Source organism: Cynocephalus volans, chromosome 14 (genome assembly GCF_027409185.1).
Source record: "Cynocephalus volans isolate mCynVol1 chromosome 14, mCynVol1.pri, whole genome shotgun sequence".
In the NCBI taxonomy this organism is placed as follows: Eukaryota; Metazoa; Chordata; class Mammalia; order Dermoptera; family Cynocephalidae; genus Cynocephalus; species Cynocephalus volans.
This window is the reverse complement of record NC_084473.1, coordinates 82,141,595-82,169,592: the sequence shown is the minus strand read 5'-3', so window position 1 is coordinate 82,169,592 and position 27,998 is coordinate 82,141,595. Positions and strand designations below refer to the sequence as shown.

Sequence of the window (27,998 nt, the reverse complement as noted above, 5' to 3'; positions counted from 1 at the left end):
CCCCAGAAGGAATCTGCTTTTTGTTACTGAGTCTGAGGAGGAGGATTAAGAAGCGGAAAGGAAACCCGTGGGGATGGCACCAGGTCTGTGGTCTGCAGGGTGATTTACAGCTCACGTCATGCCAGCGCTGGCCGCCTGGGCGGGCCCCACTATGGACTGGGCCCTGGACAGCCTTCCTTGTTCAGCCTGCCTGTGGTCTGGGCAAAGGGTAGAAGGCTGGGTCGGCTGGAGCTGTCCTACGGGCCACTCTGTAAAGGCAGCATGGCAGCCTGGGCCCAGCCCCAAGCCCTCTGTCTCCTCTCAGACCCTGCTGAAGCCACAGCTACCACCCAGAAGTATTGGAGACAGGGGTTTCTCTCACTGAGACCTGACCTCTAATTCTAGACCCCACCCTTTCCCTAGTGTCTATACCGGGACCTGCATTCCTACCACCCACCTGGGCCCAGGAATCCCGGCATATGCATCATCCATCCAAGGAAGCCTTATGTCAGCTGGGGCGTGAAAGGAAGAACACTGGGAGGCCTTAGGTGTCAGGACTTTCTCTGCAATTAACTGGCTGTGTGACCTTAGATAACTCGCTCACCCTCTCTGTGCTTTTATTCCCTTGTACAGAGAGGTGGGTGTAAGTGTATTAGTGTTCCCTAAAGGGTGTTCTGCAGAACAATAGCCAGGTGAGGTATCCCATGAGTTTGAGAAACACCACAGACCTTGGCCTCATCTTGTCACTATGTATATTAAGCATATTAAAGGCTCTGCAAAGTCCTGCAGTGAAGAAATTTGTGTGGCTTTATTTTCCCAGTGTTTTCCCAACTGATTTGACCATGTAATTGCAACCATATCATGAGCAGCAGAAAGTCACTCCAACTGTCCAGTGAAAGGAAGCTTATTTACGGCTACAAAAGGGCATTTCACAGAGGCCAGAGGGAAGGTCTCAGGAAAGACAGCAAAGGGCTTACAAGGCTCAGGAGCAATCTGCGGCCCTACTCTCCGGGCACCTGCCAATAACAGCACTGGCCACTCGCAGGCATCTGCTTCTTGCCTGCCTGACTACAACTGGCCCAGTCTCTTGCATCCCAACCCCGAGCCAATTTGGTCCAGCCTAGGTCAGGTTCCTTCCCCTACACCAATCAGCTGTGGCTGAGGGACAGGAGACAAGCATGTCAAAGACAGTCCCACATAAGGTGCTGTGGGGTGGTGGGGGCAGGGAGTATTGTAATTGCATACATGGAGAAGGGCGAGAATCCTTTCTCATGTAATGCCTGGTGACCTCCTGTGCCCGTCCTGGGTGCAGCTCAGCTTGAGAAGGCTCGCATCTCCTCCAGCTCTGGCCTGAGCCAAAAATGGTGGGATTTTTATATTTCTGCTGCAGACCAAGGCTCTGGGTACGGCTTACTCCCTGGCTCACTGTCCTCAGAGCCCCCTCCACCACAGCCCCTCACCACAGATGTCCTTTAAACAACAGTTTCTGTTGCTAAATAAACTTTGAAAATGACTGGAGGAGATGGCCTCGCAGGCCCCTTTCAACTGGACTGACCCACTGAGTTTGATTGCGGTGATTTGGTCACTGTGGTAAAGTGGATCAGCTTATCTCCATCAGAAATCATCAAACGTTTATCTGTTCACTTGTTTGTGGTCAGCTCCACAAGGGCAGAAACGTGGCCTGTTTTGTTTGCAGCTGTAGTCCCGGCACCTAGAACAGTGCTTGACCCGCAGCAGCATCTTGACAAATGTTTGTTGAACCAGTGGATAACTACTCCCAGTCACAGGCATTTTATTTACTGTAGCTTTTATATATCACAGGATATTTTTTCCTATTTCAATGTAACACTGAGCATTTCTGTAAACGTGTCTGCTACTAGGAGAAATTTTGGTAATTGCTATGAACGCTGGACAATCTCACATCACTCGTGCTTTTGTTCACTTCCAGTTTGTTTTTATTTCTAATTATACCTCCTCTGCTTACTAAGTTTGTCTCTGGCCTTACTTGCATTGTCTTCCTCTCTTGATCACTTCTGTGGACTGTGGGGTAATTTACCATCTGAGGGGCATTTAAAAAGGATTTTATCTGCCTTTTAAGTTATTCTTATTTTAAATTCATCGTCAGTCTATGATGTCCGCTTTACCTACTTAACCATTTTTTACTATTTTCAAATTATACATTTTTCTATATTTAAACAATTTGGATTCATGTAAGAAAAAAAAACATCCAAAGGAATTAAAATCCTAACCTTTTTTTTTTTTTTTAATTGGTCTGTCCTAAAAAGAACAGTCAGATTTCAAATGTTATTTTAAAACTGAAATACGAAAGAAAAGCACGAAGGGCACGGGAGAAGTGTTTTTCAAGAACCACACGATTAGGCACTATTTCCCTTTCACTGTTAAGTACACCGGTATGTGGGCTAGAAAGGGGGTTTCATATCTGGCCGGAATGCTGCTCTTGATTCATACTGGGATTCATCTTCATCCAAGCAGGCTCCTTAACCTCTCCAAGCCTCAGTTTCCTCATCTTTAAAATGAGCACAGCAATAGTATCCACCTTCCAGGTCGGTGGCAAAGAATCGGCGAGACCGTCAAGGGCAGCCTGCAGGGCCTGGCACGTAGGGGAGCACGGGAAGGCCAGGCCCGAGTTTTGGGAAAGAGGTGGGTCTTCGGTTTCACTAACTGGTGTTTGAAACTAAGTGGCATCACAGGCTGAAAACTCTCAAAACACATAACCAGAAATAGTCGCTTTGAACCAACAGTCATCTTGACCAACTTGCTTTCAACCAACCCTTTGTAAAAAATAAACACAATTTTTAAAGTTACAGAGGTAGTGTCTATCTACTGCTGATGAACAAATAAAATGTGGCATATTCATACAGTGGAATATTATTTGGGCACCAAAAGGAATGAAGTACTGATATATGCTACAACAGGGATGAGCCTTGTCTGTAAACAGAACGCTAAGTGAAATAAGCCACTGACAACAAACCAGTCATTACATGATTCCATCCATATGAAATGTCCAGAACAGGGAAATCTACAGAGACAGAAAGATTAGTGGTTGCCTAGAGCTGGGGGAGGTGGGATGTGATAGCTAAGCATACTGGTTTCTTCCTGGGGTGATGAAAATGTTCTAAAATTGACTGTGGCAATGGTGCACGTATCTGTGAATATACTAAAAACCACTGAATTCTACACTTTGATGAGTGAACTATATCTTAATAAAGCTATTAAATTTTTTTAAATTACGTAGGTAGTATGTTAATTATAGAAAAATTGGAAAATGCGGAAGAGTGAACAGAAGAAAAAGACTTAAATCACCTCTATTTTTCCACCAAGAGAAAACCACGGATAACACTGGGGTGATGGTGTGGAATTACATTGTGCAAACTGCATCATAAGCTGGTGTTTGTGTTTTCCTTTACACTCAAGCCTGTACATCTTTGCATTTGACAGACCTGTTTTCACATCTCTGAGGGCCGGCCGTGCAGAGTTTATTCTGGGCACAGGCACAGGCCTGGGCTTCCGGCCTCCAAACTTCCCAAGGAACTGGAAGCAGGTATGGACCAGTCTATCCCAGCACCTCCCATCCCTCCTGGCCTGGGCGCCATGGGTGACAGGCAGGAAATTTATGAGCAGCTGGAGTTGGCTGCTATTTGCTGAGGATGGGAACATGGCATGAATCAAGGATCACACTGTGTCCGGGCTAGAGGGGCCCTCAGAGGTCCTGGGTGTCTAAGAGTTTCCAAGTTATGGCCAGAGCCTTTGGTGAGCCAGGAGAGTCTAATTGGGAGCCATGAATTGGGAGAAAAATTCATTCATTCAACAAAGATTTACTGAGTTCCTACTAGGTGCCAGGTCTGTGACAGGCACAGAGGTTAGAGGCCCTGCCCCTGTGCAGTTTACAGTCTAACCTTCAGGAAAAGCTGGGAGCCACTGCTGCTGGTCAGTGCTGTCGATCCCACCCCATCCTCTCATGTTCCTCCAAGGTTGCTCACCAGACAGGAGGAGATTACACGGGCCCTAGTATGCGGCAGCTGCCTGTGCTGCCAGAGGCCCCAGCTCCTGTGCTGGGAACACAATGGGTCCACAGGTCAAATCCCTCATTTACTGAGGCCAGTGGATGTGTTCAAACCTCAGAGTCAGTCAGTGACATACAGAAAGAACTTTTCCACCAGTAAGAAACAGCGTAGCATCAGGTGATGTTGAAGATGACAGCAAGTGACCTGGGTACCCCTTCCTGTGCTAAGGTGCAAGAGGTGGAGCTGGGTCCCAGGTATCCTGGAAAAGCATTTATTGAGCACTTACTAGGTACCTCACATGCTCTAGAGTCTCACTTGGAGTTACTCCCACCTGCCAGAACACAGGCTCCAGGAGGGTGGGGGTTTTGTCAGTGGGTCGCTGCTGCCTCCCCAGTCCAGAACCATGAGGCCTGCTCAAGTCCAACCACCAGCTTCCCCAGCTCCCCCCGGCCACAAGCTGGGGAAAATGTGCTCCTCCCCGAACTGCTGAAGCTCTTTACCTCAGCTCCTCCCACATCCTTTCTGCCATGAATTATTGTCAGTGTGATTACCACGGTCCCCTCACCCGCCCCACACACCACTACCACCAGCTCCCAAGGCACAGAAGTGAGTGAATCCATGCTCAGTGCTCCCACTTACTGCGGTGGCCCCGTGCCAGGGACCTGGCTACACTCCTCTGCCTGCACTGTCTCACACGGTCCCTGGGAGGTGCCCATAGCTGCTTCCATTCTGCAATAAGGAAGAGGAGGCCTGAGGGGTTACCTCACTTGCCCACACTGCTAGGATTAGGCAGGGCAAGGCAGACCCCTCAACCCCTAGAGACTTCAGTTTCCTCACGGGCAAACAAGACTGGCAGGTCCTCAAGCCATCTACCCAGCTGCCACCTCCTCAGCTCTAAGAAAATTTGAACCTTCAACTCTTGGAGCCTAACAGAAGGCAGCTGGCAGTAGGAGGCCTGGCACCCCCAGAGCCAGGGCCAGAGCTCACGAGGACCGCTGGGCCTGCAGGGACAGCCATGCCATGCTGATGCCTTCTGGGCTGCAGGCCGCTCTCTCTGGCTGCGGGTCTCTGTTTCTCTCTCATGCTCTGCCTGTGCTTCTCTGTGCCAACCCTTCCTCAGCATCTTCTTTGTTTGTCTCTCTATGTCTGTTAGCCTAGCTGTCTTTCTTGGCCCCTACCCCACCCACCCACAGCATGGGGCACTGTGAGGGTTGCGCTGGCCCAGGCGAGCCTGAGGCACAGCTGCTGCCACTCCCCATCTGCTCCTGTCCTGTGACGCCATCCGACCACCCCGCTTGGCTACACACTGCTCTTCCAGACCCCAGCAGCTCCAGAACCCATGACCTTACCCCACAGCTGGAGAAGGCACCCAGGCTGGAGGGAGGCAGACACTGGACCGGAGTGGGGTGGCCCAGCCTGGGGGTAGGCTCTGCCACCTCACACCTTCCAAGTTGGGCCCCGGCTCATGACCTCCACAGACAAACCTACACCACATGAGTTCACATCCCCAACCACAGTGTGGAGGACCCCCATGGGCTGGGACTGCTCCCATGACTCCTCTGCATCTCTTGGCACCTCCCCTCCCCAATCCTTACCCCAGAGTGGCGGCAGGGGGCAACAGGGCACCAACCAGACAAGCCAACTCATGCCAAAGTGCCAGCTGCAAGCCTCTGCAAAGACCACAGGCATCTCCGGGAGATCCCCAGGAGGGAGCCTAGCTGTGGACATTTCAGGAACAGTGGGGGCACCATTGGGGTGGCTGAGAGAGCTCAAGAGCCCCTGGGCAGCCCAAATAATCAAACGATTTCAGCAAAAACAGCATGCACTCCATCCATACTCTCATAATTTTCAGATGAGAAAACACCTCCCCTAGTCTCTTCCACCATCCCTAAGCCCCTCCCCTCACTAGATTCTGGAGCCATGGTGGGGTCCAGGTGGGAGTGGCGACATCTCTGATCAGAGCTCTTTACACACCATCACGCCATCAATCAGTGACACCACAAAAGTGGCTTCCAGCTACACAAAGGAGAGGCCAAGACTGGGATGAGAAACAATCCTTCCACCCACACATGTGCAGGTGCACACGCATGCACACCCACTAGCAGACAACACAGCACAGTGTTTACATGTGACAACTATGGCACCAGACGGCCTGCTTTTGAATCCTGAGTTCCCCGTTCTACCAGCTGTGTGACCTTGAGCAAGTTACTTAACCTCTCTGTGCCTCAGTTTCTTTACCTAGAAAATGGTAATAGTAATCTGCCGCATGAGGTTGTTAGAGGATTAAAGAACACAATGGCTGTAAAGCCAAGCACTCAGCGTTTGGCGGCTACATGTCAGGGCACATATGCATGTGTGTGTGTTCCCAGCACTCCCATCAGCAACTCGAGGCAGAAATTACACCTCCTCTTCAGACTGCCAGGGCCTCCCTCAGTACGGGCACAGCGGAGCTGCTTAGTAGATATCTGTGGAAAATGACTGAAAACACCTCATTTCCTCATGCTTCCATTCCTCCATTCATTTGGCAAAGGTTTACTGAGTGGTTAGACCACGCCAGGCTCCATTCGAGGCTCTGGGGATCTCACAGTGAAAAAACAGACAAGAATCCCAACCCCCAGCTCCGAGGTCCTAGGAAAGCGAGCCCTACACAGAAGCGAACTTCCCTAGAGAAAGGAAGCCTTGGGTTTTCTGTGCCAGAACAGCATGGACAGGCCCTTTCCCAATAATTAATGCACTTCCCTGTATTCTGTCAGACGTTACTGGATGTACTTTAGCTTCCTCTCGACAACTCAAGGTCAAGCTCATGAACATCAGTCTACATACAACTCCAAGGTCCCTGAGGCTCACAGGGCCCTATGTCCTGGTGCTAAATGCCCCCCAGCCTCTTGGCTCCTCTGAGCCTCTGGCTTTTCTCTTTATTGTGTTTCTGTTTCTTCCCACGTGATCAGGCCACCAGCCGTGATTCTAGATGCTTCTCTGCACCTGCTCCAGGAGCTGGCTTCCCACTTCAGTAGGTTGTTTCTGTTCAGCTGCTCTGATCTGAGACACCTCAGAGTCAGACTGGTGAGGGCTGTGTGCAGACTAAGTGGCTCTGAAGAAGGTGTCAGTGGGGGTCTCCTATGAATTTTACACATGGCCTTTGTGTCATTTTGCTCTGAGTTCCAAAGGGTGGGGCCTTTGTCTATTTTGTTCTTGGAAGTGACCCCCACACCTAGAACAGTGGCTGACACAAAGTAAACACTCAAACTACTTATTCATAAGTAAATGTGCAGGGCCCTTCATGTTTTCTTCATCTTTTCCTACTCACATACCCAAGTAGACAGAACAAGTGAAAAATCACTGTGTGTGTATGTAGAGGGGATGGGCGGGCCAAAGTGGCTCAACCTTTGCAAATCACCACCCGCCTCCCAGCTGTCCGCAGCAGTGTGGGAAAGCGAGGCGTGAAGCAGCCCGCTGTGAAGGGGTGGGGTGGCTCCCAGCAATGCAGTGTCACTGCTCTCCAGGTGCCGGTGGGCTGCCCCATGTGCCCGGCTGACTCTGCCCTGCCCTGCCACTGAGGGGCCATCTCTAAGGGCTCCTGACCCCCTGCGGGGGGGAAACACTGTATAATGTGGTGCAATAGGATGTAATATGACATCACATAATATATAACATAACATATCACCTAAGAATATAATTCAATGAAATCTAATGTATCACATATTAGAGTGTCACATAGTCTAACATTTTACATCATTACTTTATAGCATGATGCTCTCCTGAATTAGACCATACACATCCCTGTGGTAAGGACAGGGTGGTGGCTGTCTGTGGGAAGAAGCTGGGGTAGGGGTCAGGGAGGGCTTCCAGGAAGAGCTGAGCCTTCCAGAATGAGCAGGAGTTAGCCAGACAGACAGGGGAGAAGGGCATTCCAGGCAGAAGGAACGGCATGAGCACAAAGGCCCAAAATAGCCTCTTTGGGCGAGGAGTTCTGTGCTACTGGAGTGTAAATTGGGACATCGGCTGGGGCCAAGTCACTTGGGGGGCGGTCAGTTGTCCTGTTGAATCTGGACTCACCCTTTGGCCTGTGAGGAGCCCTGGAGGGGTCCTGAGCAGGGGTTGGAGGTGGGTAGTCAGATTGGCTTTTGACAGCTGTTGGGAGGGGCTCTGGTGACGACTGACGGAGCCAGGAACAGCTGGGCAGCTGGGACAGGCCCCAGGTGGCTGTGAATTCTGGGCAGGGAGCAAGAAGATCTTACAAGAGGGAATGGCTCCCTATTTTGCCCTCTAGAAATACTTATACTGGGAGCTTGAGGAAGGTGGGGGTTATGTTTTCCTCTAGAACCAACTTTCCGGTCTGCTGGGGCAGGTAAAGAGATGACCTGCTTGAGAACAGAGGGCAAATCAGGGCCTGCTAACACCTCTGTCCTCGTCCTGCCACTGTGCTAGGTGCAGGGGCTGGTGGCTGAGCAGTGGGTAGGGCAGTCCTGCCCTCCTGCCCCCTCCTTGTCCTATGGAAGCCACAGACTGGAAAGCAATTCCTGGTCACTTGGCCAACTCCACATCATCACTAGGGGCCTGGAGGTGGTCGCCACTCCGCCTTCCCCAGGTCCTCCTCACCTTTGACCCCACAAAGACCAGCTTCCCAAGCAGGAGACATGGGAAAGACAGGAGAGTTCACAAAACAACTTCATATCCTCTGTGCCATTGGTCCCAGGACAGACCCAGGAGGCTGGCTGGGTATCCTCCAGGTAATTAAACTGACTCCATGAGGCTAAGACAATTGAGCTCCCAGCCGCACAGTCCCTAAGGACACAGCTGAGACCAGCTCCAGAGTCCAGACACAGACACCTGCACACAGAGGCCACAGTGGGGAGGGCCCACACTGAGCCCTTCAGACAGCGAGACTAACGGCCCAGAAACTGAGATAAGCATAAATATTTGGTGCTGCCAGAGCTGCCGTCTCTCCCAGAGTGGAAATGGGAGGAAAGCAGAGAAGAAGGCAAGAGCCCTGAAGAAAGTGCAGATGAAATGCAAAATGCCCTCCCTCCAGAGCCCCAAATCCAAGGCTTGTGTAGACTTGGCCACCCACGGCAGTGACCGTGGTGGAGTGAAGGGCTTCTAGGGCTTCTGGGTCTGATGGGACAGTGGGGAGGCGGCCAGTGGAAAAGGGGTGCAGGGAATTGAGAAAGGAAACGGGAAGCCCCAGTATCCTGCCCCTGACCTGTGCCCCCCCATCACATCACCACCATGTGACACCTGGAAGCTGTCCCTGTCCCCACTTCCACCTGACGGGCCCAGGCCTGACTCCACGCCTCCCTCAAGGGTCCAGAGGGTGTGAAGAAGGCAGCCAGGCCCTGCCCTTCTCTCCTTTCCTCCCCAGAGCCGGCCTCCCAGCTGCTGGCCCTGCCCCAGGACCCCACGGCCTCCAGACAGACCAGGGGGTGACTGCTCCCAGGAGGTGCCCAGACTCCAGGCAGGCATCTCCCAGAAGTCTTTGGTGGTGGCAGCAGCCGGTTCTTAAAAAAGGCTTCATGTCATGCTGCATTCAGCTGCGGGGCCCAGGCACTGCAGTGTTCATGAATGCCACGGTTCTCCCCAAGCCTCTCCGCACTGCTTTCTGCTGAGCTGGGGAGGTCTGAGCATTACCTCTGGTCTCCCCCATCCTCTCTCTGTGCAGACACTGCTCGCATCTGCATGCACGGGTTTATTCAGGGTGACGGGTGGAACGACTTCCTGCTGCAGTGCTGCTTGCTTAGGACCTCAGCATCGATCGGCCTGGGTCCTGGCCACACCGTGCCCTCCCACCATGCCCTGCTATCTCGCTTGTCCCCTCCAGCTGAGGTCTTAGGAAAACAGTCACTTCCAACCACCCCCCACGTTAACAGCTTTGAGGGGGGGAAAAAAAGTTTGGCAGGGTCCAGGAGAACTAATTAGGTGGCCTTGGAGCACCTTAGAGGAGGAAGAAAAGTCACAACTGGTGTAAGAAGAGGAAGAAACAGCATAAAAAGAAAACAAGGGGGAAAAAATAAAAACCAGAAATAAAATGTCAAGAGAAAACAGCGGCGCCTGAGAAACAAGAATTCCAGCCGCCAGCTTTTACGGCGGCCAGCCCTGTTATTCATAAGCGAGTTTCCTCTCTCACAAAGAACCTTTTGCACGGTTTTCCCTGCTGCCTCCAAACCAGCTGCTCGCGCTGTTGTATCCTGAGTGATGATGAGGCTCTGAAAGGGTTTTTTGGGAACAGATGGCCAGGGGAGAGCTGGGGAATGTGCCAGCAGAGGGCCGGGCGGGCTGCCAAGGCCTGCGGTGACTGAGTGCTCAGGCTCCCAGCTCGCGTGCTTTCCCTGCCCTCTGCCCTCCGTGGCGCCAGCAGGCCTTCCCAGCGAGCGCTCGGAACATCTGGAGTCTGGGGCTGCCAGGAGGGGGGGCTGCGGCGGCCAGGCGGGGGACCCCGTGTTCCAGCGGAGCTCCCATGGCCTCTCCAGCAGGCCCGCCTCGCAGAACAGCTAATCAAAACCACAGCGCCCAAATGGGAACCAGGCGCGCTCCCAGCTGCTGCCCGCGGCCGCCAGGCGACTTAACCTGGTGTCAGGCCTCGTTGGCGGTGCAGCGCTGGGGGTGCTCAGAGCTGATGACACCCCCAGCCCACCCCACCCCTCGCCACCACCAGCGGGCTAGTGGCTCCCGCAGCTAAATGGAGCCCCCACGTGCCGCGTGGCCAGGCTGCTTACAGAAGAGCTGTTGCTCCGGGAAAGGCAACACACTGGGCATTTGCTGGGGGCCTCCTGGGCACAGGCCACCATGCTGGGCAGCATGTGAGCTTCAGGGGGCAGACAGGCTCCAGGAGTTGAAGAGCTCAGAGTCTGGAACCAAAGAGAGAAAGCGGGTTCAAAACTGAGCTCTGTCACTTCCTAGCCATGTGGCCGTGGAAAGTTACTGCTCTTCTCTTGGCCTCAGTTCCCACTCTGTACAATGGGGAAGTGGTCCTAACTTGTGGGGCTGGTATAATAAGGGGCAGAGATAATGTATGTGAGGTGCCTGGCACACAATGGGCACTCACCACATGGTCAATGTGATTGCTGGTCACAGTCTGTTTATTAGCATTATTATACAACCAAATGATATGCACATTTTTGTTAGGAAACCATGCTTTTTGAAATCTGGGGGTTTCTGGATTGGCTGCATGCTGGCCCCACTTTAAGGGTGCAGGACTAGGGGTTTGGGCTGAAGTGCTAGTGAGGGAGGAATCCCTCATCTGCCTTTTGGCCCACCAGTCCTTCATCCACCTCGGGAACTGCCCTTCCCTGAGATGTTCCTTCCTGGGGTTCCAGTTACATAAGTCGTTACCTTGTAACTATAAATTCTTGAGATTTCCTTTCTGGCACTCACTGAGAAAATACCAGCCTTTTCTCATATGGGATCTTATTTAATCCTTTCAGCAAGGCAGCAAGGAAGATATGTGTGGTCTCATTTTACAGAGGAGAGGACCGGGGATCAGAGAGGTTAAGTAAGATATCCAAGGCCACACAGCAAGAAGTGCCAGTGCCAGGACTCAAAACTGGCCCCTAAGCTCTGTACTTTGCCTACTTCATGGTTTTGCTGAGGGCCTCCTTAGTGTACTTTCATGTGCCTTAAATGGTAGCACCACAGAGAACTGAAAATAACTGTAGGGTTCTCTCAAGTTAAATCCTACCCTACATAGACACCCCTTCTCTAGTGTCCTGGACCAAGGGTCACTGAGCCTCTGCAGGGGGTTCCAGAGGGGAATCCTGGCTCAAAGAGATGCTTCAGGGGGATTCTCTGCATCCCTACAGGTGGTCAGTTAGTGCATCAGAGGGGGCTTTCCATTTCTCTGAGACTTTCTGAGCACAAACAGTTGGTTCTTTCTCACTATTGTCCAAGACCTTAAGTTTTCATTTATTTCCAGCATGTTAACAGGGCAATTTGAAAAAGGAGAGAGGAGGAGGAGGGTGTGTAGAGAGCATGAAAGGAGAGAGAAAACGGCACCCCAGACTCTACCCCACCTGGGGACCAGCCAGGGAACATCAGCGGTGCGTTCCAGGAAAGCCAGCTCGGCTCACCTGTGAGGCTCCCCAGCCAATGACCCCTCCAGCCCAGTCCCTGCCAGACTTGTGGCCTAACGGTGTCAAATGTGAGAAGAGAAACGGCAGCTGAGAGAACACTCCACGTTAGAACAAACAGCTGGTGACAAACGTCTATGTAATTGGAATGCCAGAAAAAATAAATTGCATCCATTTTTATGACTAGAAGGGAATTTGATGGTGGTTTCCCACCCACTCCCCTTTTTTCCCAGCATAGATGGACTCTGTGGGCTTTGAAAGCAGATGGCATTTAACTCAATAACCTGGCCCAGAGGACTGGGAAATGGGAACCACCCCCTGCCCCGCCTCCCACGTGGGAGGCGGGACAGGGAAGTGGTAGCAGCCAGGCACACCTCTCTTACTGGCCAGGTGACCTCGGGCAAGTTCCTCGGGCTCTCTCTGCCATGGGACAACACTAGTCCCCACCCCATAGGGTTGGTGGAGGAGTCCGTGAGCGGGTACTTCTGGAGCACGAAGCACTTGCCCGGCACGTAAGCCATGCTCTATGAGCATCAGGTATTGTCTGTATTCTAAGGGCACACTGCACTGGGGTCCCAGTGGTCCTTGTGAGCAACTTTCAAACCTGTGTGAAATGCCCATGATGGGCAGAAGGGAAGTAGCACGGGTCAGTCATTAAGGCAGGAAGAGGGCCTGAGCTGAGGCAAGACCACGGCTCGGGAAGTCCCACTGGCGAGGGCCTTAGAAATCACTTCAGATGGCTCCTCGCCTTACAGAAGTGGAGACCAAGGCCTCAGGGGGGGGTGACTATGCAGACAGGCACTCTGGGGGCCACCTGGGGGACTGGATCCAGCCCAGGCAGGGCTCTCCAGGCTCTGCCTCACTCACCCTGGGGCTCAAGGAACAGTGCACAGAAGGGTCCTGTCCAGGGCCTGGGATTAGCCATCCAGACAGTAAGTGGCCTCTCAACACCCTCAGCTCACACCAACTCCCATCCTCACAGGGCCTGTGAGCAGCTTGAGGGCAGGGAATTGCTGGCTGTTTATTACCAAGGCTCAAAGTACACCATCAATTTGAGTAGCTGTTGTTGCTGTTATTATTACTCGATGGCTTAAAATCACTGCCAAATTGCCCTAGAGTGCCCTAGATTATGGGAAGTTGGTCCTTTCCTATCCGCAGGTCTGGAGAGACCCACCAGCCCAGGTGTGGAAGAACAGTTCTGCCTCCTCCTCCCTGTCAGAAGCTCCCAGGAGTTGCTGCTTCAAAAACAGGAGCTGCGGAAACGTGGCCCAGAGCCAAGTGCTTAATGTGCATTATCTCCGGCTGCGGCCAAGTCAGAACTGAGCTTTCCGGGGCCTCCACTCCTCCCGCCCTGTCCCTCTGCTGGGCGGCCTCTGCACTACTGGGGCTTCCAAATGGGGCTCCCAACTCTCAAAGTCACGTCCTTGAGGCCCAGAAAGGGAGGACTCACTGGTTGAGAGATGTGGGTCCCCACCCCCACCAAGAAGGGCTGAGATGAGCAGAAGGACGCACCTGGGCCTCGAAGGGAGGAGGGGGGTGACCCGGGCTCACTTTAATCCCGCTCTTGACGCAGACCTGGAGGGACAGGGCAGCTCAACAGAGGTGCAAAGGATCTCAGAGGACACTGAGCTCAACCTCTCCAGAAGGTGTCCTGAAGGAGGGTCGCCCAGCCTCTTCGGGACCCATGAACTCTGAGGGTACCATCCCGACTGGGGCAGCTCAAATTGCCATCAGTCACATTGGCAATGACCGTCACCATCACAGCTGCTAGAGCAGACATCTGCCCACAGTCCCAACAGTGCTTAGGTCCCAGACCTTCGCCCCCCAGCCTCCTGCAGCCCTCCTGACAGGCCCATCACCAGAGCTACCACAGCTGAGATGCTGGAGGGTGACCACGAAGCTGGCCTCCGTCTCACACACCTTGTCAGCAATTAGTTTAGCAGACTGGCTCTCACAGCTGCTGGCCATTGCAGGCGGCAATGGACTCCTGGAGGAGGGAGCCAGGAAGCAAGTAGGCCTGAGATGGTCATTTCATTTTCAGAGGAAGAACAGCAAGGGACCACAGCAGCCCTGAGTTGCTATGAGGAGGACTGTGACCTGAAGTAAGGTGGAGGGGCCCCACAGAGACCAGAAACACTAGCTCAGGCAGCTGCGCTGGGCCTCAGTGCGGCACCGTGTATCCCACCAAGGGGGCTAGGAAAGAGGGGACAGTTCTCCAGCCAGAGGGGGAGAGAAAGCACAGAAGGGGGGTCCCAGGAGCCTGACAGGGGGGCTTGAGAGTGCAAGAGCTCCAGGGACACCAGGCCTGAGATAGGAAGGAATCTGACTGCTCAGGACACACTGATGGCCCCACTTGCAAGGCTGCAGGGTCAAAGCTTGATTGTCCAGATAAAACTACTGAGTGGGGTGGTTGGTCTGGGAAGGGCTCCAGTTACGAACATGGGTCCCCATGGGGAGACCCAGGGCCAGCAGGGGTGTCCTGAGTTTTCTCACAGGGCAAATGTGTCACTATGGATATTATCTGAGTTTGTGAGACCGTGAAGGTCACTGGGGCAAAGGTGGCCAAACCCCACTTCCCACAGTCCCAGCTGGGCGACCTCCTAACACCCCTCTGCGGAAGACTGAGGGCAGGAGATGGGAAGTAGCCTGAGGCCTGGTCCTGCTCCAGTTCCAAAGCCAGGCATGGGCTGGGCAGGGGAGGGAGGGCTGCAGGGGATGGGGAGGAAGGAGACAGTTCCTACCCTGCAACTTCCATCTCAACCCCCAAAACTTCCCTCCGAGGCAATTTCACCAGTTAATAGGCCCCATAGGATAAGCTCAAGGTCAGAGGTCAAGCATTTTAGAGACTCACTTCCCTGAGGGTGGAGAGGCAGTGAGGACAGTGGCCACAATGCTCCCTTCATGCCAGGCACTATGTTCTCAGTATGACACATTTCATCTTCAAGGTGGCCTGTGAGTGTTCCCAGCAACCCCATTTATTGGCAAAAAAAAACAGAGGCTCAAAGGGGTTAAGAAATGGGTCCAGGATGTCACAGCTGGTAGCTGGTGAGCCAGGACTCAAACCCAGGGCTGCTTGGTATTTTTATCTGCCACATGCCACCTCAGCCTCCCAGTCTGCACAATGGGGAGGTTGGACCAGGCCCAGGTCTCTAAGGTGTCTTAGATTTCAGGAGATTGGGTGAAGCCAAATGCTCGGCTTCACCCCATGTTGCCTTCTTTCCTCAGCTCCCAGGCATCTGGCCTCCTCCTCTGCCCAGGACTGTCAGCTCCAATCAACCAGGGAAGCCATGGGGGGTGGGGGAATCATTCGGTGCATGAAGAGGGGGCAGGGCAACAGAAGGGCAGGGGGCGAGGTGCAGAAACGGCGCCTGCCCACCCTGCCCATCCGCACCTCTGCACGGCCTGAATGCCAGGGGAAGTTCACCGAGAGTTTACAAACGTCCTTTGTCACACAGCGCCGCATGGAGCCATCAATCACGCCCTTAATTTACCCGTGTCGCTTTCCAGAGGAAAGCCGCCCAAGAGCCAGCCAGTGGCACTTCCTCTCTCACCCACTTGATGCGGATTTCGTCTAATTGGTCCACGTTAAATCACTCCAGGAATGCAGTGTTCAATTAGCACAGCATCGGCAGCGGCTGGTGGTCAGGAGGAGCCAAGGCCCTCCCTGGGTCCCTGCAGGGCCTCCTGGGCTCAGGGCCCCAGGTGACTCTGGGAAGGCTGGAGAACCCACAGAGGGGCCTGTTTGACAGGGTTCCTAGGGAGGAATGTCAGGAGTAAGGGGGAGAGACAGGCCAGGAAGGATAGGATGGAGGGTGACAAAGTCATCCTGCTCCCAGGGCAGCCAAGCATCTCTCCCCACAGACATAGACTGGGTCTCGCTCTCTGTCTCTCACCCTCTGGCCACATGGGAACAGAGATCCAGAGGGCTACAATAAGCCTTGCTCAGCACTGACCCCTGCTTGGCCATCTGGGGAACCATAGCTGTGCCCAACAGCTTTCCTCCGGCACATATTTCTCCAAACACATCAGGCTTTGTATAGTCTGTTCCCCCTGCCTTGGGAGCTGTTCCCTGCTTCAACTGCCCGGTGACCTCCTAGTTGTCCTGCTGGTCTCAGCTCAAGTGCCACTTCCACTAAGATGCCCTTTCAAACTCCCTTGGGCAGGAGTGTTAATCTGTCCCTTCTCTACCTGGCCTTGCACTGCCCCTAGCACAGGCCACCCTGCCCCACCCTTACCTACTTGCAGGAGGGTCTCTCTGACCATCCTGTGACCTGTGTGGGGACCAGGGCCATATGTTTGTCATCTTTATACCCCTGCCCAGCTTGCTTAGCACATGGTTGGGGCTCAGGAAATCTCTCCAGAATGAATGAATGAATGAATATCACCTGCCTTAATGCACAGCCTCAGATAACCCAAAGACCAAGTCACATTCCTCAAACCTGCTGAAGGGCTCTCCTGGGCTGTCACCCTGCTTGGGGGAATCTCGAACTGATACAACATCTATCGGGGGCCAGATGGGGAATTCAGCCCCAGAGCACATAAGGCCAGAAAAGACTTCAGAGATAAACCATCCTCATAAGTGACAAGCAAACCCCGAGCCCAGAGACCCGAGGTGACTGTCCAAGGTAACCCAGCAGCCCAGTTACTAGGAGTAGGGTCATGTCCATAATCCCACGTATTCAAGGAGCCTTAAAGCTGGGGAGACCCCTAGCAAACTTCCAAGAGCTGACCCCTCTGGCCCCTTGGGAATCCTGGGCACATGCCAGGCACCCCCAAGTTCCTGCCCCTGCCTCCCCTGCCCTCCCCGGAGGCTGCTGTCTGAGCAGCTAGCATGTACCTTGCGCTTCTTGGCGCGTCCCTCGGCCTGCAGGGTGCGGGTGCAGCGCTGCACACACTCGGAGAAGCTGAGGTTGCTGTGGTCGGCACTGTAGTCGAGGTCAGCCAGCCGTGCCAGAGACAGGATGTAGTTACAGGCGATCCTCAGGATGGCCAGTTTGGACAGCTTCTGCCCGTACGAGTAGCATGGCACCTGAGGGACAGAAGGCATCAAGAAGGGCTGCAGGAGTCTCTGTGCTGAGCACACGCCCCCCACACCCACCTTAGCCTGGCAGGCATGGGGGAGGCGGCCTAAGATACATCTGGGCCCTTCACCCTGATTTTATGATCTATTCTAAGCACCCACTGTTTACACACACGCATCTCAGCTCATCCACTCCGGGACATTATCTGCATTCCCATTTTGCAAGGGAAAATGCTGAGGCTCAGCTTACGCCTGCGAGTCAGTCTGAATCAAAGCACTGTGAGCTTCCACTACAGGCCTCACCCTCCACCCTCCTTGAGAAAGAATCTTTCTGAGAGAACAGACTTTCTTTAGGTCTGATGTTCCATTTGCTCATTCAGCTACGCTTGTTTTGCTGGGCACTTGAGAGTCCAACAATTAATCATAACTTGATTCCTGCCTTTAGAGAATTTATACCCAAGAGTGGTGTTATAATGTCATAACAGAGCTAGGCACGTGCGACTCTGTGGACATACCGAGGGAAAGTGCCAGTGCTCAGCTGAAAAGATACAACATAGTTGATTTTCTTTTTTTCTCTTTTCCTATATGCCCTCTGGCCCTGGGGTGCTGCTGGGCATACAACAGGTGCATAAGAAATAATTACAGCTCCAAACAGACTTGCCATGTTCATCAGTGATTCATCACCAACTAGATTCTCACTAATTGCACAGGGATCTGCATGGGGTAAAGAGACAGAGCCTCTAATTTTTTAACATCATCCATCAACATTGGTGTTGCTTGAGCAAAAAGCTACAAAGACTGCAGTACACTTGAACAGAGTTCTGTGCTGTAATGTGGAAATGTCTCCACAAAATTGATCTGATCCATGCCAACCTATAGACCCTACCATTCCTACGATGCACTATTCCCCTAATGGCTAAAATGCTCCCACCAGCAAGGCTCCTGGTGTCCTCTTCTCTATGGCTCTCCAGGATCTATACAGAGTAGCCATATCACTTATTAACCCGTATCCCAGAGTGGGACCCATTCAGAGGGGGATAGCATATCCATACAACAAGTATTTAGTGAGTACCCCCCTCCACACACACGCCCCTACAACAAAGAATTACCTGGCCCAGAATGTCAATAGTGCCAAGGAAGAAAATCGCTATTCTAGGCCTTGGAAATAAAGCCTAAATAAGACAGTCACTTCAGACTGGGGACCCTAAATGCATCTTCCACTTTGATCTCATTAAATCTCATTTTGTTCCAGAGCTTTCCCTGACCTCCCCACCCCCACCCTATACCAAGAGGAGCAGCCTCCCCTCTGTCCTTACCTCCCCATGGCTGTGGCTCATTTAGTGGCCAGTCCCCCTGTGAGCTGTGGGGCGAAAGCCTGCGTCCACAGAGCCTAGCACAGGTCCTGCTATAACAGGCCCTCAGAAAGGTTTGTTGAAGGGAAATCAGTGAACGAACAAATGATCTCCCTCCAGACTCACCAGGTGTCTCCAGAATGTTTTGAACTGGGTTCAAAAACCTTTCCTCTCTCTGAGAATTAAGATTTAGCTATTTGGCATACAGCCTAAGTGCACATACCTTTTGGTCACCTGGGTTTAACTCCCTGCTCTAGCTCTGCCTAGCTATAAGACCCTGGGCAAGTGACATTATCTTTCTGAGCCTCAGTTTCCTCATCATATTGCGAGCAGGACTGACCTCACAGGGTGGTAAAGATTAAATGAGATGACGTGGGCACTGCACAGAGTAAGGCCTGATAGAGCTGTTGCAGAAGGTCCCCAAAGAGGGGCTACAAGGAGGGTGAGAAGCAGGAGGTCTGGGGCCAGGACACCGCACCTGCTCCCCCCCCCCCCGCCCCACTGGAGGTCCTGTAACTAGGAAACCCGGGAAGGGCGAGGAAGTGACAGGGAGAAAGCCACCTCCCATGCATTTCACCTCCCCCACACCCCCAAGCCCTGGCGCAGCTCCAAACCCAAGTGAAGCTGGCAGAACAATGCACTTTGCTTGTTCCCATCCAGAGTCCAGAGAATCCTGCTCTATCAGCCTGAACAAATAAACAAGTTCTGCTAGTCCCGGGTGGGGGGTGGGGGTCTCACAGGCCAGTCTTGCACCTCTGCCTCCACCTCACCCAGGAGAGGCTCTGGTGACTGAGCGCAGCTCTGTGACACAGCCCTGGCGCTGTTTTCACCCAGGGACCACACAGGGGGTTTCCTTTAAGCATCCAGCTCTTTGAGTGCTTGACCCCGTAACAGCTGGGCTTCCAATTGGGAGGAGGGATCTTGGGAGGGATATGCACGCTGCGATCCAGGGTCACTGGGGGCTACGGAGCAATATATGAGGCCAAGGCCAACCTAGGGGCCTCCATGCTAGGTTCCGGGCCAGTTCTGTCCTAGCTTGACAACTTTGTTCCACTGCTTCTGTCAAGCTCCGGGTCTAACAGAAGAAAACCAACTACTGAGCTCTTGGATATCTCGCACTGTGATAGCTATTTACAGGTAGTATTATCCCATTTAAAACCTTCCCCCCAAATAAAGATTATTATCCCGTGGGCACATAAGGAAACAGAGAGGTGACATATTGGGCCTCAGATCACTCAACTAAGACCTGGTTAGAGACAGAAGCTCATCTGATTGGCATTTAAGGAAGGCACGTGGCCACTGGGCTCTCCAGGCTCCCACCACAGAGGTGGCCAAATATGGGACACCAAGGGCCCCTTTCAGGCAGCTCACCCCTCCTCCTGCCCTGCCCCCAGGGGCAGATCCTCAGCTCACTTAGCCAATTCCAGATCCTCCTGGTGCCCATGCCCTGGGATGAAGCCCCCCAGCCCCTGGCAGCTTAGCTGGGAGGCATCCCACCCTGGGCTGCCACTGCAAAGTGAGAGTCTGGGGGGGGGGGGAGAAGATATAACAACCACAATTATTTGAAGTTGATACAACAAACAAACAGAAAGGACATGGTTGGGGGGGAGGGGGGGAGGGAGAAGGGAGGGAGGTTTTGGTGATGGGGAGCATTAATCAGCTACAATGTATATCGACAAAATAAAATTAAAAAAAATAATAAATAAATAATTTTAAAAAAAAAAAGAATTCACATAGTAAGCAAAAGGCAAGATCCAATTGATTAGAAAGATCTCTTCCTCACAGTTTTCTAGAAGCATAGCTAACTTGCCGTAGAGAAAATAGCTCATCATAGTCAAAATAATCCCCCTGCAAGAAAAGAGACAGAGATCAGAGAAAGAATGAAACATCCAGAGTCACACACTCACTTGCAAAGGTTCAATTCTGAGATGAGATTGATCTCCAGGAAAGTAATCATAATGAGAAGTATCATCCAGAATCCTAAAAGTTAGTTTGAACAGATTCACAGCATGTGAAAATTAGAAAATTTGGAATGTCTTATGCAGTCAAGCTGCAGACCACTAAGAGTAGTATCAAATGCTACAAACAAGCTACAAGTACTGACACAAATGAGCAGAAATCTGAAGAATAAAAACAAGGTCTGAGAACATTTGGTCCTTTCTGTAATATTTACTGTTTAACAATATATATCCAATTTGGCAAGTTCATAACTACTATTTCCAAATCAACAAAATAGTTTGGAGTCTCCATTGCTACCAGTTGATACACCTGTTGAAAAGTCATACTATAATTTTGTCAGTTCTATGTGCACACTCAGAAGACGATGACTTGAAGACAAACATAGTTCCCAGGACAACTTTATGTACATTAGCATTACTATGTACACATTTCTAGAAGATTACTTCTATGAGGAAGTTAAACTGTAACAGGAATAATACCAAATAGTGAAACAAAATGATAAATGGTCTCTTCAAGTCAGAGTTATTTTTAAATTGTAGGTCTTGACACATTAATGGTTTGTTAAATCCACAGAGTGGTTATCAGCATTTTAAAATGAAATAAACAATAGAATACAACAAAGAAAAAAAAAAAAAAAAAAAGTGAGAGTCTAGGGACCACTCTGGTTCTGGGAGGTCGAGGTAGCACAGAAAGAGCTGGTCTGAATTCCAGGCATTTACCAGCAGTGTGACTTTGGGCAAGTGCCTTTACCTCTCTGAGCCTCAGTTTCCTCATCTGGGGAGTGGGGATAACAATGCGTATATATTTCACCGAGCTGTGAGGACTACATAGAGCAACTCGCATCAGGGTCTGTATAACATAGACTCTCTAGGACTGTTGGGAGCAGGCCAGCGTGCTGTTTATTGTGATCTACTAAGGCCAGGCAGAGGATCAGTGTCCCAAGTACAATGTCTATGTCCATCTTTTAAGCATCCCAATGAGGTAGAAATGATCACTTCCATTTTACAGAGAAACACGTGACCCCCAGGCATGTAGGAACCTCCTGGATCCCTCAGCTAGTGAGAGATGAGCTGGGTTTTGAACTCGTGGCTTAGCTGGGCTCTTTCCAAGTAGCCAGCAGGAACTGCTTGGGGATTTGGACGAGCATCTACAGCATAGGTGGGGAGGAAGGCAGCCCTCCCTCCTGAGCTGGGAATGGAGAGTCCTCGGCTGATGATTCCGTGGGACCCCGGCCTTTGTGCATCACCTCTTTGAGCATCCACAGCAAGGCCCAGAGTCCACCCACCCATCCCGCTGCCTGCAGAGGACCCCACAGCAGTCATCTGTTCACCCTGGTCAGTAGACATAGGTCAAAGGAGGAGGCAGGACCACCTGGCTTCCACTCCCGACCAACAGACTGCCCAACTTCCAGGAAACTAAAAAGACCCGCCTCATGCTCATCTCTCAGGATTTTTAAACTTCAGAGGAGAAAGTTTTGGCACTTTCACAAGGCCCCATATGCCTCCAAAACATTCCATCCCACCCATCCTCACTGGACCCTCTCCCAGCTCCAGTAAGCAGGAAAAAGCAAGAAGGGCACCAACCGAGGAGCCTGAGGGCCTGGCTCTACCCCTGGCCATCCACCTGACCTCAGGTAGGTCCATAAGCTTACAGGACCTCAGTTTCCTCACCAATAAAATGGGCATCAGAATACCCGCTACCTCAGAATGGGTCACAGTGGGCAGCTGTGGGAAAGCACCATACAGAAAGCCAAGAACCTACCAGAGAATGCAGAAAAGATCTCAAAGCCCTCCGCCCTCTTGCCTCTGTGCCAACTCCTGCCCACCCTTCAGACCCAGCCCAAGATGCCCTCCCAGAAGCTCACCGAGACTCCTAGGCCCACACAGCTCCAACAGCACTATATCCACTGCACACAGCTGAGCACTGATTCCATTTCAAACTACTCTCTAGTCCTCAGCAAGTGCTGGATTCCTGGGGCGACGCCACTCTGTGCAGAGCTGCTCAGGGTCCTTGTCAAGGTCTATTTACATCGGTCCTGCACAGCCATGAGGCTGGACCCTGAAAACCCAGGTCTTATTAGTTAAGAGCTACAACCCCAGGGCCAGACAGGCCAGGGTACAGACCCTGGCCACTGTGTGACCTTGAACAATTTGCTTAACCTCTCTGTAAGTGTCCTCATCTGTAAAATGGGAAGGTGGCACTATAGACACAAAACAACACTCCCAGGGAAGGCACCTCTCCCAATGCAATGAAACTCAATGAGCAGCAGGTGATGTGAACATGACAGGGTAGGAGAGAGGCCTCTGTCACTCTCACCACCTGCAAGGAACCCCCAATGCAAGCAGGCCTGTCCCCATTGTCTGAGAGGCTGTGTGCATGCAGCTGTGGGTCCCCAAGTCCCCCTTTTAGCCTGTGGGCTTGAGGGTGAGGGAGGTGCTGAGCTAGGGGCACCATCCCCATTCCCCTTCCTGGATCACCCTGAGTTACTCGGTGAGCACCCCTTGGGAGATAACAGGGGTAGCGAGGAAGGTGGCCTGGGCCCCGCTTGCTTGGCACCACCTTAGTGGGCGAGGCAGGTGGAGGGACCTACACTGCTTCCATCACTGCCACAATCGCTGAAGGGGCTTGGTTCGGGGAGGGGGGGGGGAATACACACACCAGATGCCCCAAGGGTGGGCACAGCTTGTGAGCCAGAAGGTCCTGACACTGTGGCCCCTCCCCAACCCCCCCCAGCAAGGCTAGCCTTTCCCTTTGACTCACACCCACCTGGCGGGGAACAGCTCCACACAGGGGCCAGGCCCAGCTGTGCACACATGGCTTTCACATGAGGTGGCAGGGATGGCTCTGGTGCAGCTGGGCTGGTGGCATGTGCTGCGGCCTGACCATCTGCCCCGCACACCCTCCACCCCCAGACCAGCGGGCCTCTCCCCCACCTGCGCCTCCGCCTGCAGCAATGTGGTCCCCCCTCTGCTGCTCCCTTCCTGGTTGACAGGATAGCGGATTATGACAACACACGAGCCTGTCAAGGGTGGAGCCAAGGAGCAGAGCTGTTAAGAGACTGGGCACTGGAGCGACTCACTAACCTTGATTCAAATCCAGGCTCTGCAGTGACAGGGGCACACAGCCATGCAGGCTGCGACTACATGATGCCATGGCAGCGGCACCACACTTGAGGCCACGTGCAGTGGCAAAAGTCTGTAAGACTCTGGCCAACTTATGTACGTTCTCTGAACCTCTCTGTGTCACTGTCTGAGATGGGGGAGGGGGCATGATAACAACACCTATTTCATTAAATGAACACATACACACACATGCTTAGCACAGTGCCTGGCACAAGTAAGCATCTGATAAATGGCCATTTCCGTGACTGTTATTTATTAAAACAACTGAAGAAATCCAATTGCTTCATCCATTGAGAGCCTTGCCCAGCTCTGAGGACCTGTAGATGCTTAAGAGATGTTCAGGGTGCTTCCAGCCGCCATGCCTGTCTTCATTTGCTCTTTGCAAAGAAGCTGTGCGTGCCATAAGCATTATCACCTTTTTACAGCTTTAGTGACTGAGGCCCAGACAGGAAAGTGACTCGTCCAGGGCCACGCAGAAAGCATGAAGCAAAGGCACTACTCAAAGCTCAGCCTCTGAACACCCTGGCCCATCCTCCTTTCATCATCCCAGAAGGATGCTCAGGGAAATGAAGCCCCAGACCAGAGCCGTAATCCCAGCACGGACCTCAGTGTCGCATCGGCCAGGGCCCCACATCGGGCAGAGCCACCCTCCTGCCTTTTCTCCTTACCCAAGAGCCTGTTTCAAACAGGCCTGAGCCTAGATCCAGAGCTACAATCTGGATTGGGGCAGAATGGGTGTGGGGTGGGGTGGGTGTGCATTTTACATGGGGAAACTGAGGCCCAGAGGAGAAAGGAGCTCCTCCAGGACACAGGACTTCCTCCCTCAGATGGGTGCTGGGGTATTGGGGACACGATGGGTGTGCTTCAGGCCCTGGCTCTGTGACCAGAAGGGCCTGGCTATATTTCTTTCCTTCCCAGTCAACAGGCAGGTGTCTGTCCACTTTGGCCTAGCAGACTTTCTAGGGAAGAGTCAGGATGGTTTGAGCAAGGAAAAAACAAATAGGAATAGGCACTTCTGCCACTGGGTATTTGTGCTTCTGTGACTGTGGATTTGTGTGTGCTCTTGGGCACATGTCATGAGCAAGTGTGTGCACGGGTTAACAATCTCATCTCAGAGAGTCTGCCAAATGTATAACCAGCCTCCGATTGTTAACAAACACCGCAGGTTGGGGGTGGGGGCTGGAAGAAGGGGGACAGAGCCCATGACCCTGATACAGATGGCACTGTGAGAAGCATTTGGCTGTTATCTACCCTAACCCACTAAATGATCTTGGATAAGTCTCCTTCCTTCTCCCAGCCTCGGTTTTCCTTTCTACAAAACCAATTAATCCAATCCTGACAGGGATGTTGTTAAGATCAGGTAAGATGGAATTTATTGTTGAAAGAATTAAAAGCCACTGGACAAATGAGAATAGAGCACTAAGAGACCGTGAATGTTCCCTCACTCAGAAATGAAAGAGGCCACTGGAGGGGTAGAAAGGGCCCTGAACTGGCAGTCAAAGGACCCAGGTGCCAACCCTGCCATGCTACACACCAGCTGTGAGGCTCTAGACACGTGGCCTCCCCAGTCTAGGAGGGGCCTCCCTAGTTGCAAGGTGAGCAGGTGGACAGGCATCTCTCTGCCCTTCTGTCACTCTGCCATCCTGCTGAGTGGGTTGCTGCCCCTACCCAGGCATTCAGACAAAGAGCTGCTGGCCGAGGGTGAGACTGACTGCTCCACTGGGCCCACTGCCCAGGGTCCCAGCTGGTGTGGCTACAGGCAGTGGCCCAGTCTGGTCTGTGACAGCCACCTGACCCCCATTCCACCCCACCTCACTGACCATGTATCTCCCCCAAAACCAAGAAAGACACTTTAGCTCAAAATCACAGGGCCTCTTTTCCCCAGGAGTTCGATTTCCTTCCTTTGGACGGACACAGGCATCCCATCCCTGGAAGGAAGAGGAGAGTATGAGCCCAAAAGATCATGTTTTCTGAAATGTTTTGGTGTTGGCTAAAACCCAGAGAGGTTGAATAATTTTCCTGGAGTCACACAGCAAGTCAGCTGCAGAGCATGCAAAAAAAAACTCACTGGTCAAACCAGTCACATCCACCCCAACCCCTCCTCAGGCCCTGTACCGGGTGAGGACGGGGGTGGGGGCACTTGCTACCTTCTTCATAGATTTCTCTGCTCTCTAAGAAAATGAGAAGCCTAGAACCCCAGGGCAGTACCAACCTTGTCTAAAGTGGAACTGTAAACTGCCCCTCCCCACCATCAGTAATACTTGGGTTAAATATTCTTCCACCACCCCGCAAGGGCACTGTCTGGTGAGGGCAGCCCCCACCGGGCCCAAACTGAAAAGCCCCCGGCTCACCCCAGAACTAGGCTCTGAAGATCCTCCGGAGGGAATTACCAACTAGCTGGTCCCCTCAGCTGCACTGCCTGCTTCACCACCGGCTGGAGGGCAGGAGTGGAAGGAATCTCTTGGGGAGACTACCGCCAGCCAGTTCCTGAGGCCGCCCCTGGGGAGGGGGCGCGGACATGTAGCCCAGGTCTTTAAGGATGCCGGAGGGAGGGGTGCAGAGCCCAGAGCAACCTGAGTGTACGGGGCATCCCTGCTGGAAGCTGGGAGCTGACTGCAAGACCCTTTCTTTCTGGAAACCCCAAAACCACCCCACCGCAGCGTTCCGGGCCACGCCACCATCAACAAGCGGGCCAAGACGCTGATCACCGAATGTCTGGAGAGGAAGGGTCGCTCGCTACACCCCGCCTCCGCCCCTGCTCGAGACAGATTCCCACATTCCACCTCTCCACTCCCCACTGTGCCCAACAGACTCCCAGAGATAAATACTCGCTGCCATAAAAGTGAACTATGAGGGCTGCAGTCAGACGCGCAGACAGGGTTACCCCGGGGGGCGGGGGAGGAGCGGGGGGCGTGCCCGGACCAGAGATCTCGAACCCTCACCCGATTCTGCATAAGATCCAAACCAACGCTGTGGCAAAAATCACTGCCCCAGGATTGCCCAAACCTGTCTGGGCCCCAGGGTCGGACCCGGCGGGACAGCTTGCCCTTTAAACACACCTCTACTCTGCCTACAGTTCCCCGGCCACTCACCCACCCACTCCGGCAATCGTCCCGGCCGCAGCGCGGGTGTGCGGCGGAGAGTGGGTACCTGCTTCCTGAGCGCCTCGAAGGCTGCGCTGATGGTGTGCACCCGCGTCCGCTCCCTGGCGTTCGCCAGGAGCCTCCGGGTCTGCTGCAGGGCTTTGATCTCGGAGGAGGCAGCGGTGGCTTCGCCTGGCCGTTTCCTAGGTGACGCGGAGGAATCCGGGTGGTTATTGTAAATTACGTGTGAAATTGACGAGTAGGAACTTTCCCCGGGGCGCGTGGGGGGCGCTGGGCGCACCACCGACTCCGGAGGCGCAGGGGGCGCGGACGGCGCCGGGCGCGCGGGCGGTGCGCACAGCAAGATGCGGGGACGCAGATTCTGTTCCCGGAAAGGCTGTGCCTCGGAACTCCCGGGTGTCTGGCCCTGGGGTGCCGGAGGCGGCGGCGGAGGCGGCGTGGGGAGTCCCGGCCCCACTACGCCCAGGGCTAAGCCGCGTTTCCGCGCGTCCAAGACCTCGGACGCCCGGGAGCCCCTGCGCTCCCCGACGGTGTCCGTGCCCCCACCTGGGGGAACGGCCAGCACCACGGGGGCTGGCACCGGGGCGGGGACGGGCTGCAGCCGCTGGGTCCTGTGCCGCAGCCCGTTGGTGGCCAAGGCGCCGTTCTCGGGAGCTTCCAAGTCCAATCGGAAAGTTTTATAGCCGTTCGCGCGCCGCGCCGGCTCCTTGCCTTTCCGCTTGAGCTTCTTGAGGCCGTTCAGCTCCTTCACGCACACAGTCTTCCACGGCCCGTCCTCGAGGACCGGGATGTGCTTCATGGCGCGGGCAGCGCGCGAGGCAGAGGCGTGGGGCTGCCCGGGACGCGCGCCCGCAGCGCTCGCTCTGCAAGCCGCGCGCCGGCTCTGCCCGGGCCGCCGCGCTCAGCGCCGCGGAGTCTCTCGCTCTCCCCCTTCGCCCTCTCCCTTCTCTCCCTCCCTCCTCCCCCTCACCCCCTCTCCCCCTCGCCCGGGGCAGCTGCGCCTCCGGCTCCGCGAAGCCTCCGGGCTGTCCGTTCCCGGAGCGCTCAGAGTGTCATCTGAAGTCTCTGCCGCCTTGCCAGCATTTCTGGAGAACGCCCGCTGCGCTCCATCTGTGTTTGTTTAGCCTCAGTTTACACAGAAGCCCAGTTCTCGAGATCAGTCAGCGCCGCCGCCCGGAGAGGAGGCAGCTCCCGCCGCCGCCGCCTCTCCAGCCCCGGCCGCCCGAGCGCGAGCGCCTTTAAAGAAACAGGAAGCATTTTTCAAAACAGCTGGGCTGCGGGCCGCCTCCTTTGTCCGCGTGCTCTCTGCCTCCCCCCACCCCCATCGCTTCTGCCCAGAACCTGCCTCCTCCCGCTCGCCCTCCCCGCCCCCTG

General features: G+C 53.6%; 1 protein-coding gene across 1 annotated transcript in view; it reads right to left on the bottom strand.

Moving 5' to 3' along the window:
- ATOH8 (atonal bHLH transcription factor 8) overlaps positions 1-27,548 on the bottom strand; it is a 30,130-nt gene extending 2,582 nt beyond the window's left edge. The window contains exons 1-2 of the mRNA XM_063078717.1: positions 26,671-27,548; positions 16,905-17,096 (exon numbers count right to left, since the gene is read on the bottom strand). Coding sequence (XP_062934787.1) covers positions 16,905-17,096; positions 26,671-27,423 — 945 coding nt within the window. The 5' untranslated portion in view covers positions 27,424-27,548. The remainder of the gene's footprint in view (positions 1-16,904; positions 17,097-26,670) is intronic.
- Positions 27,549-27,998: the final 450 nt, after the last annotated feature.